General features: G+C 43.9%; 1 protein-coding gene across 1 annotated transcript in view; it reads right to left on the bottom strand.

Annotated features, from left to right (window-relative positions):
• The window catches only part of LOC131882946 (adenylate cyclase type 2-like), a 34,453-nt gene extending 21,012 nt beyond the window's left edge, over nucleotides 1-13,441 (bottom strand). The window contains exons 1-9 of the mRNA XM_059230241.1: nucleotides 13,035-13,441; nucleotides 7,881-8,178; nucleotides 5,028-5,197; nucleotides 4,517-4,829; nucleotides 3,563-3,757; nucleotides 3,020-3,150; nucleotides 2,462-2,573; nucleotides 2,241-2,368; nucleotides 1,620-1,778 (exon numbers count right to left, since the gene is read on the bottom strand). Coding sequence (XP_059086224.1) covers nucleotides 1,620-1,778; nucleotides 2,241-2,368; nucleotides 2,462-2,573; nucleotides 3,020-3,150; nucleotides 3,563-3,757; nucleotides 4,517-4,829; nucleotides 5,028-5,197; nucleotides 7,881-8,178; nucleotides 13,035-13,228 — 1,700 coding nt within the window. The 5' untranslated portion in view covers nucleotides 13,229-13,441. The remainder of the gene's footprint in view (nucleotides 1-1,619; nucleotides 1,779-2,240; nucleotides 2,369-2,461; nucleotides 2,574-3,019; nucleotides 3,151-3,562; nucleotides 3,758-4,516; nucleotides 4,830-5,027; nucleotides 5,198-7,880; nucleotides 8,179-13,034) is intronic.
• Nucleotides 13,442-14,206: the final 765 nt, after the last annotated feature.

Genomic DNA, 14,206 nt, shown 5'->3' with positions numbered 1-14,206 from the left:
GTTCATGAAGTTTTTAGGTGACTACTGTATGGAGTGTTAGGTGCGAGATGGTCTCATCAGTTCTGCTTTGGAGAGGGCTTTCAGAACTATCAAGGACCTCTGCCGAGGGCGGATTCTTCTTCTTTTTCTTTTTCCTCCTCCTCCTTCTCCTTCTTTTCGACGAGTTGTACTACTCTAACGCGTTTTACTGTACGTTACGGTGTGTGTTTCTGGTTCCAATCTCAATTTCCAAACTCTCCTCTTCTACCGTTCGTACAGTGTCTTTCCAGGATAGGAGTTTTCGGACGAGGAAATTCCCTTCGCTTTTCCCCTCTCATCCAAAATATTGAGTTTCGTTCAAGACCGAGCAAGGCCGTGCGAGGCTACTACGAGACCTTGATTCTGATCCTAGTCGATAAGCTTAGATTCAGACCACCTATTTAGAATATGGCATGAGAGAGTGCGTCGTTACTTGAGTCGGTTTTGCTCCTTGTTCACTTGTTCACTACTTTTTGAGTGCCAGTACCCAATTTCAAAGAGGTCCACTCTTCGCCACTTGTTGAGTTTGATTAAAGTTACGGTCGGTTATGTAAAAAGGCGCATTCAAACTTTTGATGGTCTCAGCAATGACAAAAGGGAATGAAAAATGAACGGTGGTACAAAAAGCTAAATTAAGCTAGCACGGTGGCAAGTTGAAATGAAACTTTGGCTTGAGACTCGTTCGGTGACGGATTTGATGGATTGACAAACCAACCCAAAAGATTATGTTCCAAAGCTGCAGTTGTTTTCCGTAGCATGTTTTAACTCGATGTAAGGTCTGATAGCGAGCGGGTTTAGGGCTCACTATGAAACCCGAACCGTGACCAACTCCTAAGGGTCTGTTTTTTTTCGAGTGAGAACAACCTCCAGCCTTCTTCCTCCTTCCCAACCAAGAAGCATGGCCACCACCCACTCGAAGCTTCTCAGGGGTAGCCTCCTGTAGATGATGAGGGTTCTGTTAAGAACTTGTCGAAGCTATGCGTGTGTCCGACTTTAGAGGTTTGTTGATGAGAGGGCTCCCCAAGCAAGTCTCTTGAGCTAGGGATTCTCCTCACTCACTTTCATGTCATTCAGTATGCATAAACTGACAGCTTTTTTCCTCTTTACATTTTGTGTAGGCATTGAAGTCAAAGTCAAGGGTGACACTTTGAAGATATTTTTAAAGCAAAACTAGATCAAAGTCATATCTCAATCACCCGAGTCTAGTACATGAGACAAGCGAGTATGTTAGTCGAGCCCTGGGAGGCAGTCAGGGGAAAAAGAAGAGGAGCACAATCTTCTTCTTCCTCCTCTTTCTTCCCCTCCTCCTCTTCTTCTTCACCCTCTTGGTTTTTTAGCACTATTTCTCTTTTTCCCTTCGTCACGGTCCAAAGACGCCCCAAAGGCCTCAACTCGGCCTCGAAATGGAAAACTTATCGACCCTGTCAAGCCTCTTCCAAGAAGGGGCGTTGAAGGTGGATAGCCTTTGGACTGGCCAAAACGGAGCACATTCTGAGCTTGTGTATAACGCAAACACTTTAGGAGGGCTTCGACGCTAGGCCAAGTAAAGACGCAACTGTGAAAAGATATGGGGCGGGGGTGTGGTAGGCGAGGATGCTTACCCCGGCATTCCTCCAGATTCCATTCGGTTGGCCAAGGTCACATCATCGCTCCACACATCAAACTGCCATTTTCTCAGTCCGATCACGCCGCACAAGACATTGCCAGTGTGGACCCCGATCCGCATATCCACATTGGTTCTCGTCACCTCACGGACAGTTCTGAAGAAAAACGACCAAGAACGATGGATGATGGGACTGCGTGCATGTTGGTAACGCACCAGAGCAAACAAAAGCAATTTGAAATGTGTACGTACAGTATACGAGTACATCGTACTCTCTTTCTTTCCCATCCGGTTTGGATCTACTTTTGCCAGGGCAAGACATTTCATGTCAAAGAGGTCTTTACCAAGTCTTTAGGGAACTTGCATTCATCGACGTGACAGCTTGACTTTCGCTCGAAATTTACATTTTGACAGAAACGTGATTGACATATCTCATTTGCATTTCAACACACAAACTTAGAGGAGAGGAGCTTGGGGTGAGGTGTGCCAGCAAGTCTTGAACGGCGTCCGTTGACCAATAATGACCACGCATCAAATCTACTGTACCTCCCAGCCTCGACGCAAGCAAGGTAGGTGTGCGAGTGGGCCAGAATCTGATCAGTCTTTGGCATGTACTCACTTGATGGCCTCAATCATTGAAAGGCCCATGTTCACACAATTGCACGCGTGTTGAGGTCGACTCACAGGTAGGCCAGAGACGCAGTAGTAGCAATCGCCAAGGATCTTGATCCTCATGCATTGGTTATCCTGGGAAAGGATCAGAAATTGGAATCTCAAATGGAATAGGATCATCTCATGAGTTAATGATGGGAATTTCAGAGATACGGGATGGAGGCGTACCTGAGCCAATTGGTCGAATCTTCCGAAGAGCTGATTCAAAGTAAACACAAGTTCTGAGGCAGAGAGTTTCTCCGAGAGCGGGGTAAAGTTTACAATATCCGCATAGAGAATGCTGGAAAGGAAATATGCTCTGTCAGCCATCAAAGCCACAAGCAACTCACAATCAGTTCTCGCTCAGGAACAATTACGCATTTGATCTTGTCCATGGAAAAGTCAGAAGGCATGAGAGAAAGGTCAATTGGTACGATGTTTGCGACAAAATCAAAGCAATCCTTTATCAAACTCTTCACAATAAAGAGAGAGCTGAGTAATTGACACATTAGATTCGTGGGTGACAATGAAAATCGCTTCTGGAAAGTTGGTATTAAAACGCTCGTTTATCTTCCGTTTTTCTTTAGAGGCGCTCTAATGGTTCGGTCTTGTGAATAATATATGACCTCATCTAGCCATCATGACGCCGTTACAAATGGAAGGCGCTTTTAATATCATCATCATCACCATCATTAATTATTAACTCCTATAAACGAATAGGTGCTTTCAGGGCTGAAACTCACTCACCTAACGTTATTGTGACGCTGAACGTACATTTCTTGAAACCGCTGACTCTTGGCGGTATTAGCGTTCATCCCATTGGCACCCATTCCATCTTGGCAAGCATCCGCCATCCTCAGCATGATATTTCGTTTCACCTAAAATATTCACGACCGCTCTTTTCTCAGGAGGATTTCATACCCAGTTGGCTTCGACATGTTAGCTTAAGAGAGTTGTGGTCCGCTTGATATTCGAATTTCATCAATTATTGAAATTTCCCCCGTCTAACGTAGCTTGTGCTAGTCCCGCAGCACAGGTATGGCAGTGCTCAGTAGCTTCTTGGAGGTCTTTGCACACGTGCGCAGATTGAAAACTTGATTTATGCATGAAGTTGAATGTCAATACGGCTGTTGGACTTCAATCTACAAGCTATACGGACTATTTGATAGTGCCAACCACCGTTGTGCATGCCATGTACTGTACGTACATGTACGCATGTGAGCTTTCGTACGGGTAACATGTGAAGATGATCATGGTTAATGGGACTGAAGAAACTGTTTCAAAACGCACCTCGGCCGCAATATATGCGGGTATGACGGAGAGGAGGAGCTGTTCTTGATGTTCCTTTTCACATTCCAATTTAACGCGGGATTCCACACAATGTTGAGTTCGCTCAAAAGTCTTCTGAAGGGAAGCGGCTGTCATTCGTTGATAGTAAAGGCCCACCAAGTTTCCACAAAGAAGGATCAAGGCGTTCGAAAGTAACTGGAAGGTGATTTATTTATGTTCACCCAAAGGAAACTAATAGTTCTAGCAAGCTAGCTAGCTAGCTAGCTAGCTTGGCTCGATGGCCATCCTCCTGAGTCTGCCAAACTTGTTGCTAGCACCCAAGGACCATTATTGAAATGCCCTGTATTTTGATCACAACGAAAATTCCTATCTTAAAGACATTTCCAGATGGTTGAACTTGACAGGGGCATCCGTCATTTCCAAATAAGGTAAAAAAAAGTCATGGACTTTTATTGTGTACATTTTTCATCTAATTGACGAGGATCAGATGGCTTGCTCCTCTATAATTCATTCCCATTCAGAACTCGGACATTTGTATAGCCTAGAAATTGTCTCTAATATATAAGAGAGCTCTAGAAATTATCTTCTAGCCCCATTCAAAAAATCTAGACCTGCTCTAGTCCAATTCAATTAGAGCATGATTATAACAACTAGCTTAAGGGAGACCCTCAGACAACCGAATTATCATTAGATTCATGTCGAGATTTCTCATTCCTTAGATGTCCTTACGAATGCCGATACTCTCACCGAGGATTTAATGGCTATCTCATAGCTTTCCTTCAGTTCATTTTCCTTTCCTCCTATGGCTTTGAAGGTCTTATCTTGAGTGCATTAAATCGGAGCGGCTTTGAATAATATGCGCTTTCCGTATTTTCCTCAGCTCTGTACGAGTACCGTAAGATCCAATCCTCATTGAATACAATGAAATCCGGACGCAGTGGGGCAGAGTTTTACCTTTTTGAGAAGCGGAGAAGATAGATATGTATGTTCACGGTCCAACATGGCCATGGCTGTCAGATGGAACGTCGACAGTCCGACCCCGAGGATGAGGGCCACCATCCTCGGTAAAGGCAAGCACGTGTGAAGAGCCAGAACGAGGAGAAAAATGGGAAGAAGATGATTGGGCACCCGGATGTGGAACCAGACTAACGGAGGGCCCCCACTTTTGTCCTCTGGGGAAGTGTAATTGAAGTCTTGAACTGCAGGAAACGAGCTCTCATTGAAGGATGGCTCTTCAAAGATCCCATCAGGAGCATAGGTAGGGATCCTGAAAATTTGAAGGACTCTCGTTGACTGGAAGCTAGTTGAAAATAGGAGCTGGAAGGCCACTCGGTCCAACCCAAACGGAAAAGAGGTGGTCGCTTCCCTCCTAATTTCTTTTTTGGATTGGAAAAAGCTCAATAGAACTATGATAAACGGTGGGGTTGGATGGTCATGTACCAAAGTACTACATTTGGGAACTTACCAGGTTAGAATGGATGAAAGAACGATCAGAATGATGGTGGCCCATGAAGCCAAGATGAGAAGACCCTGAGCGGAGTGGAAAATTCGAGCGTGAAGTATCAGTAAACAGGGAAGGAGGAGCAGAATAGAAGCACTCAAGGTTAAAACCCATGGAAGACTGGAAAACCCACCCTGTTGAAGGAAAAAAAAAGTATGTCTGAACGAACTGCAAGTGATTTTAAACCTTTCTCCCAACTCAGTTTCGACGTAGTTTCTTCCAGCAATCACCATGGAAAACCAACCACTGGGACATGAAATCCGATAAGGACTAACTATCTAGCCAGACTCGATGCATTGAGAAACAAGTAACATGCATCTATGGGTATAGAAAGTCAAGAGGGCCGTGTGCATGTTGAATGTATTGGTAACGAGGATGTAGGCTTTAACCTGGCAATTGCGTCTCAAAGTAGCTAGCTAATGATTCGATTCATCTATCTATTAATCACAAACCCAATGGGGAAAATGCAAACAGTCAGCCGCCTTGCCTCTAGCCCATTGGACATTTAAAGAGCACAGGTCTCTTTTTTTTGTTGTGTAACATTGTGAGAGCCTTACATTTGTTGACGTCTATAACATAAAGCATACATCTTAATGGAAATTCATCAGTGATAGATGCAAATTAATGAATTAAAGCCTGACGCAATATTGAACTGGGTTCGCTCCGTTGTGACTGTTTCTTTTGGGTTCAAACGGAAACATTTAACATAATACATATGTATCGTAGTTGGAATGCTTATAAATGTGAAGATTGGGTAACATCACATAGCATGTTTGATAAACTCACCATAGAATGTCACTCGCTCATTTCATTAACAATCTTACTCTATACCCAATAGTTAAGCAATGATCCTAGAATGTTTCCGAACACCGGATTTATGTTGAATAGATTGACTTTTTCAAAGCTTTATACTTTGAGGATCACTTTCAAAGTGAAAAAAGAAAGCCAGCCAGTGTTTCAAAGACGAGTGTGAGAGAAAGTTGTCGGTCTCTTGGCACTATCGAGAAATACATAATTGACTGCCGATGTTGACTTTAGTAAATAATTCAAACTGAAGAACTAATGGAAAACGTAGTGTATGGTCGATTCAATGACAAATGAACAGGAAAGTGGAAGAAGAAACCATAGGTGAACCACAAAGTTGACCTTAAGAACCCACAGGAATTCTTGCTAGTGTGTCCGAAAAAAGGCTTCGAAAAAAAGGCTTGAGACTTCGGTCTCAAAGCTGATTGTCTGCATTGTGTATTTTTGACACCAGAGATCGTACCTCGGAGTTTAGTGCTTGGACTTTAACTAGCAGAGTGGTCAGTGGATGCTCATTCTGAGTAACGTCCAAGCCTTAACTCCGAGGTAAGAACGTTTAAAAAACAGGCCTCAGGAGTTGGTCTGATTTTACACAAATTAGGGGCTCATCAAGAAGTCAAAATGAAGGTCGATTCAATGAATGGCAAAATATGAAGGATCATTTTAAATAGTAAAGATCATCTTTCTACTTGGCATAATCATCTGAGATTGAAATGCAAAAATAACAGCAGTACATCCACAGAAAATAGAATTCGATTCGAAAGAGATTTCCTAAATGCCATTCAAGCCGCAACTTGGATTTGAAAGCATGTCATCTACAAAGGACAAAACATCTTATTTCGTATCTTGAACGTTCTCAGAATTTCTCGATTTTGATTAGAATTAGGTACGTAATTTTCAATAGAAATTACAAGTTGTGAGTAAGTGTTTACTCACAACAAAGCTGCAAAATGTTTTGCGTAATCTGATACCCTTTTGAATCATGCACATTTTAGTGTGATTATATAAGCATTGTTCCGTGCTTTATTATAAGTAAACAGGATTAAACGCGGCTTTTGGGTTGTCAATTAGCCTGATTATACCCTTTCTTGTAAGAAGTGTCTTCGAATACGTTATGTCGCAATTTAGCTCGAGGCTACTTAGAATGTGCACATCGTAGGTGCTTGAGAGAGCGAAGTTGTGTTTCAATTGTAGATGAAACACATTTTGCTGACTGATGTGGGATAAGCATAGAATATGACTTTTCTGACGTTTAAATTGGATTTCCAACAAATACCATCATCATCTCTTGGTTTGGTCGGGAAAATAACCATGCACTGTGGTTCCTTTTCTTTTGTTGCTCAATGTAGCGATTTTTAGACATTGTATTTGCTGCTTTTTCTTCTTTTTGAGATGCTCTGGAGAGGGTTCTATCAGCTTGAGTTTTATATCTCACTTTCGGGTTTTCTTCAGAAGCCTCTCAATTGACGTTTTTGCCCCAAAAGGTCCCTTTTGATTGATGCACAAAATATTGCTGGACTCGATCCTCGACAATGAGATTGTGATGAAGCATGATTTCATTCTTAAGGTGTACGACGAGTCATGAAAGTGAGAAATGGTCTTTGTCTCTTTGTCTCAGTTTCTTGGGGCCTTGATTTTTTTAGGGAGACGTACTTTCGATCGAACGCTCTTAATGGACCAACTAACTTCCTTAAGACGACTTGGGTCTTCCATGTTCAACTGGAACACAGACGAGGAGGACCACTTCGAGGAAGGTCATCATCGTTCATCAAAGATCCATTAATCTAAGCCCGGAACAAAGGCGTGCCCTTCAAACGAACTGGTTTTAAGGCGTTGCTTTCGATGTAGTATACACACCGGCACTCGTAAATAAGGGCTCGTTAAAGAATGCCCTGCCTTCAAAACGGCAGCTCTCCTAGGACAAGTAATTTCGAGGTCCAGTGTATCGTTAATGTTTCTGCTTCGAAAGGAAACCGCAGAGTTGGAAGGAATGCCGTGCGTGGCGTTACTTACCCGTATTGAGGTGTCGTCGTAAGACCAGACCGAGACCAGGAGAGCCAAGGCCACCAACACAAGTAGATACAGGAACGATAAGAACAGGGACTGTTTTAATGAGGTGCAATATTTGGCACTGAGTCCTTCGATATCCATACTGTCGAGGATGGCATTGATCGTCTCGAATGTGCTAACTGTGGGTGGTGGATGACCACTGTCCGTCGTCAAGTTCGATCCCTTGCAGTAGGCCTCAAGGTCCGACGTGGGGCCAGTGTTGGGAGCGGAAACACCAGGACCAACGGGGGCAACTTCCAATCTGAGGAGGTGAACAACAATTATTAGGATAATATACGACAAGCATGGACAGAAGAATATGAAGGGAACGAACATATTATCTCAAAGAAAAATAATACCCCGACGACCCCCAGGGTTGCCCTTGGCATTAGCAGATATCTTCTTCGTACGTGGGGATTGGAAACTTTTTTTTAACAAATTATCTCCAGGCGACCACTTGTACTACGTATGTTGTACTGTGGGTCGAGTCAAATAAGCCGTTGCGTTGCGGCTCCCTATCTCCCAGGAGGGGTCCAAATCTCTTGAGAGAATAATCGGAGGTGTTTATTTTTGCAGGAAGTGAGCTCGACAAAAAAAGAGAACGAGGAGGAAGTCGAGACTCTGTCATATCTTGCTTGTTCTCAATTGATGAAAAATGAAGTTGCTCTTGAATCGAACGATCCATCTTATTGCTTTCGCTCTCTACAATTGAATGATCATTTATGGCTCGTATTTCATTCGTCAGATGCCAATGGCAATGCGCTATCTTTTAGGGTGACTCGACCTGAATCCGCCCAGGACATGGCTTTCAGTGGGGAATAACTTTCTATAACGACTTCAATGATAGAGACCAATCCCTATGACGGGGGAAAATTCAAGGCGGCTCAATTGAAATTCAATAGTCTGAATGAATTTCAAAGAATTTGCAGACGAGCTCTTTCGACGGCGGCAGGTCCTATTTTTGAATTGCCTTCCAATCAAGTTAATCGATGATGGGCACAAAATTCCTAGAGTTGACAAAAATTCCTGTCGCAATTCTGCATTAGTTCATCAGCCAGGAACGTTCTGTTTTTTCGAGCAGTCGTTCGTTTGTCTGGAGGAAACAAATGAGCGGGCCAGTAGACCGACAGGTGGGTTTGCTCGCTCACCGATTCTTTGCCATGCACATTCGCCTCTCAAAGTGATGAGTGAATCATATTTGACACATAAAAACGCCCAAACATGCACATCTGAGTGTACCTCAAAAACTTTTTCCTTTTACATTTTCCTAGAGCTCCATCGTATTTTTTGGGAAGCATCATTTGTGATAGCGATTTCACTATTGCTTTTGGAAAACGGCCAATTTTGGCGAAACGCTTTTGAGGGCAAGAAATCTAAAAATGATAGAGTGGGAATTTTCTCGGAAATTGAGCAAACAAATTTGGGATCAAATACAACAATTCAAATTAGTAAAAATCTGACTGACCTTAAGATGAAACCTACATTAAGCGACTATTTTCGAGTATTGACTTTTAAAAAGACACGTCTTGAGGTGCTTTCAGATAATTTTGATGGCAAAATTATTGTTTGTTTTGCCAAGAAACTGAGATCCTTAATCGATATTTTATTCTCCAAACTGAGTAAAGGACATCCCTAGCAAACAGATCCTTTTAAACTTTTTGTTTCCTTGAAAAATAGTACGTCATTTAGCAATTTATGAGCGCTTTACCACAGCATAGATCGATTTTTGATACCGTGTCAATAAAATGAAATGTGTCGTCAAATCGTCTTGGAAGAATCTCATCGAGTAAAGTCATCATCCTCTTGAATGGTTCAATGAATTGGCCGTTCCAGAGGTGATGCTGTTAGCACCCTCATAAATTACAAGAACGGGGACAAAGGCCATCTGTCAACAGCCCTAATGAATTATGGATCCTTGACTCCTACCTATTTCAGATGGACCACCATGAGTCATTTTATCAGAACAGATTTCATACTTATGGCTGACCAGTATCAAAGGTTTCATTTAAATGGTGGAGCAAAAACAAGTCTTTCGAGCCACAATGATGTAGTTTGAAAAGAAAGGAAAAGGAACTATTCTATTTGGTACGTACACCTTCGGTCAAAAGGCTGTGATGAAGGCTTGAATAACCGCTGGGGTTTCAAATGCAACAATTCTGATAGGAGTAGCTAGTTGTCAGCCTTGGTGTGAAGTAGTTACAGAGTATTGTGATTCAATTTAGAGACAGCCTCTCGGTTACGCAAAATATCATATTATAACAATGATTGAGTTCGGACTAAGTTCGGACTAAAAGTGTTGCGAGAGGAATCTTGTGGATGTAAAGATACACGGTACGTACAAATCGAGTTAGGTCATTGGGAGGGTCAACTGGAGTGAAGGCCATTGCTTCACTGGAAGCAAAATTCTAGTGCACTTAATCTAGCCTTGGTATAATCTGGCCTTGGAATTGTGCCGAGTCGAGCGAGTTCCAGAAGGCAATAATTGGCTTTGTTGAATGCATGTTCAGCAAAGAACTCTGGACAATAAGCTGAACATTTGCTGGAAGGAAGTGTCTTTTGTGACTAAGTAGACGCTGACTAATATATTCCAGCATCCAACCAGCCAGCCAGTCAGCCAACCAACCAAGGAACCAAGGAACCAAACTCACGTGGAGAGCAAAGGCTCCCCCCCTCCACAGTGCGTGTGTTTATGTGTGTGTGTGTGTGTGTGTGTAAGTGTAGAGGAGGATGGAAGAAAGACCAATGAGGAACCTAAACGCATTGGCCTTCTACTCATTTGAGCCTGTTTTCTCACCCAAGTCCTGCATGAAGTGATCGACCTTTTCCAGCTCGAAGCTTTTATTGAGACGAATGTCTTCCGCCCACACTCTACGCACCATATGCAATGAGAGTTCATCAATAGTCTTCTTCGTCGTCAAGACCATCCTCTCAAGAAATAGCTTGGCCTTGGCCTTCGCTTCCTTTACCCTCCTGATCTGCTTCTTCTCCTTTTACTTCTTGTTCGTCTACTCACGCTGGTCCTGCTACTCCTGCTGCTCTTCCTCTTCGCCTTCCTTTTCTCATTCTTTCCCTCTACCTAGTCTGAATGTCTTCTTCCCGACCATTTCTACGTTCTTAACTTCTCGGGTGAGGCCTCCTCAACCTCCTCATCCTCCTCATCTTTGTCTTTCCCGATCCTCTCCTCTGACTCTTCTTCCCTTCCACAACCACAACTCCCGCTAGAACAACTATTTCCCCCTCAAAGCAAGTGTGAAAATGAACATAGGTTTGGCTTCAGCTAGAATCCCCAATCAACTGTCTGTCCTGCCTGTTGTCCTCTTTCAACACAAGTTCATTGATCTAAGCGATCGGGAACATAAATAAAGGGGCTCCCAAAAGGAATCAAACACGACCAAGTGGATCTCCCAGTTACGTTATCTGCCTAGACTAAATAAGGAGGAATGTGCCACAACGATGACGTTCCAAATAGCAGCACTCCATGCTCGGATAGGATGAAAGGCAACGACGCGGTTCCTATTGGAGCTCGTACTTGGCATTTCCACGACGATCTCCTGATTGTCTGGAACATTAACTAACTCGTCGAATGTTGGCTTGGTAAACATTAGCCATCCGACTAGCTAATGTTCACCATTCGGTCGTCTTTGACGAGACACTTTTACTTCACAGGGCATGGTGCTACCCTCGGTGCACTTAGGGTCGCTAATACCAAAATGGCATTATTGGTTTAATATTCCAGGTTTTTTTTTCAAATCCGAGCGACTGGATTGCAAGGTGAACGAGGCGGTTCATTCAATCTCTAATCGCCTGGAGGCAGCAACAGCTTCTTGGAAATATCTCATTTCTGGGGATACGACGTTCCCGATAGGGATTCTCTGGCCGTCAGCTTTCTTAGATTGACCATTGATCGACGGGCTGGAACTGTTGGAAGCCCATATGGAAAAAGCATGGAGTGCAACAAGAAAGTAATGGCATTTAGCCGAAAAGCAAAAGAAAGGCCGGTCTCCGTGGTATAGGCTTTAATGGACACAATGACGAGCCCAGGAGAGAAAGACCTCGATGAGTTTCTCCGTGGTAGTGAATGGGGCAACTCAAAGAGATTTATTTCGTTTTCCGGTTTCCTAGTTGTATGGGATCAACCCCAGCTTGATGGTATTTCTTGGAGAAAACGGCTGAAAAGAACGATCGCACTTGCACCGAGTAGCGTTGTACCGTTAGTCAGGAGCAATTATTTGCTTTGATTGTTTTTCTCTGGCCAAATCCCTTTGAAAGCCCAATCAGTCTCGAGCACTTAGGGGCTCACGAAATATCTGAACGGCAATGAGAGGGAGAGAGGAACAGACGAACAAAGTGCGAGTCCCAGGATAGGGGTGTTCGGTTTGAAATCCAATATTTGAAAGCCGAGGGCTGAGCTCACATCTTGGGAAATGATGCACTTAGTCAGCCTACCTACTTCGCTATCTCAGTTGAAATTGCGTGGATCTGATTCCCCTTGTCTTAACCCATTTCAGATTCTCCCCTTACGGTACTTGCGAGGGACCACCCAGGATTGCATAGCACTGAAGCACTTGACTTAGGAGAGGGAACATATGCTACCGTACACGTGTCTGAAATGGGTCATGGGTCAGGTGTCCCTCTGATCAACTGAATTGGCCATAATTGCCAGTGACCCTCATGTGTATAAGCAGCATAGCAAGATTGGTGCTTAAAGGCTGCATCCGATGAGTTTCATTTTCAGGTGGGCTAATTTCCGTTGTGGGGCCGGGCAACTTTGCTCTTTGAATGCTCCCCTCGGTAGATCACAAATGAGTGTCTGTTTTCAATTTGAAACCCTACCCATTTGTGGCAGTGCAGTGTCAGCTGCCAGTCGAAAGTTTGTTTAATGAGATTTTCTCTTGCCAAACAACCATTGTAGCTGGCTAAGTTTCACAATCAATCTTAATCTGGTGTGCATTCCCTCCAAGGCGTTGGTTCTGCACCTTGGTCTTTTTGCCAGCCTTCTTCCATTTGCGGCTTGGGAGCACTTTGAAGGGATCCAAGAGAGAAAGGAAATAGTTTCGCAAAGCTCTTGCCGAAAGCATGTAGATTCAAAGAATGAGAGATATGATCTAGCAAGCTTACCTTTCCGAGGATTTGATGCCTTCTTCATTTCCAACACCATTCGACACCTGGTTGGTGTAATCTCCATTCTTTGCCGCCGAACACTTTTCGATCTCCTTCTCAATCTTCTCGGGCAAAAGATGTACCGACTCTTCAACAGGTTCCCCCGACTCAGGGCCAGTCTCTGGGACTTTATCCAGGTTCGTATCGCCCATGATGGTCGGCTAGATGGCTCTGGCAGAACTGCTAATTGCACATCTTCTTTCACTTGCTCCCAGGTTCAATTATTGGTTTTCAAAACTTGGAAAGCGTATTGGGCCTTCTGAATTTCCAAATCAGAGCCTCGCGTGACACGAAGATTGTTGTTGGTTTCATTTTGAAGCTTTGCACTGAGCTCCAAACGAGCAACTGGTGGTAAGATCGACGGCCGTTGTTCTTCTCTCCCTTCCTCTTTCTCTGTTCGGGTCTCTTTTTCAGTCGCTCTTTCTCACTCGATCCTCCTTCGTCCTCCTCATTCATGGGAACAAACACGCGTTCTTTCCCTCCTTTTCCCCACCCATTCACCCGCCCTCGTCTCACTCGTGCTCGGTTATTGTCCCTTCTTCGTTCGGGTCCTTGGTCCGGCCACTTCTTCTTCTTCTTTTTCCTTCACCAACACCACCACCACCACCACCACCACCACCACCACAACCTCCTCCTCCTCCTTTCGATCGTGCTCGGTCCGTTCTCGTTCCACTTTCTCTATGTTGTTCCCGTCCTCGGCGAAAGAGTTTTTTTCCAAGGGAAATTGCGTCCATCCCCTTGTTGCACTTGTGTGCCTCTCGGTCTCTGTGTGTATGGCTCTCTTTCATTCGATAGCTCTGATAGCTTTGCAGTGCTCGCTCGGTTTTCGTTTGGGCCTGGCTGGTGCTTGTCGTACATACTCCAAATATATGTACACGTCGAGCGTCGATTGTCCATCAGGGCGAGACTTGAGCTTGTTTTCCTCACTTCAAATGGGAGTGAAGTGGCTGTTTTACCTTGGAAAACTTGGAAAAAACGAGAATCAAGTGCCCATAGAACATCACGGTTTTCACCCATTCTCTGATGTGTGGGAAGCCGTTTGGGCAAATGAGATCTCATTTCGTGTTCCCTCCTGCTAAAAAATTGAAGCTCGAACGATGCGTTAAGGCGCTAAAATAGACTCGCACTTC

This window comes from Tigriopus californicus, chromosome 7 (assembly GCF_007210705.1).
Source record: "Tigriopus californicus strain San Diego chromosome 7, Tcal_SD_v2.1, whole genome shotgun sequence".
Classification (NCBI taxonomy): Eukaryota; Metazoa; Arthropoda; class Copepoda; order Harpacticoida; family Harpacticidae; genus Tigriopus; species Tigriopus californicus.
The sequence above is the reverse complement of the archived record's forward strand: the minus strand, read 5'-3'. Positions and strand labels throughout refer to the sequence as shown.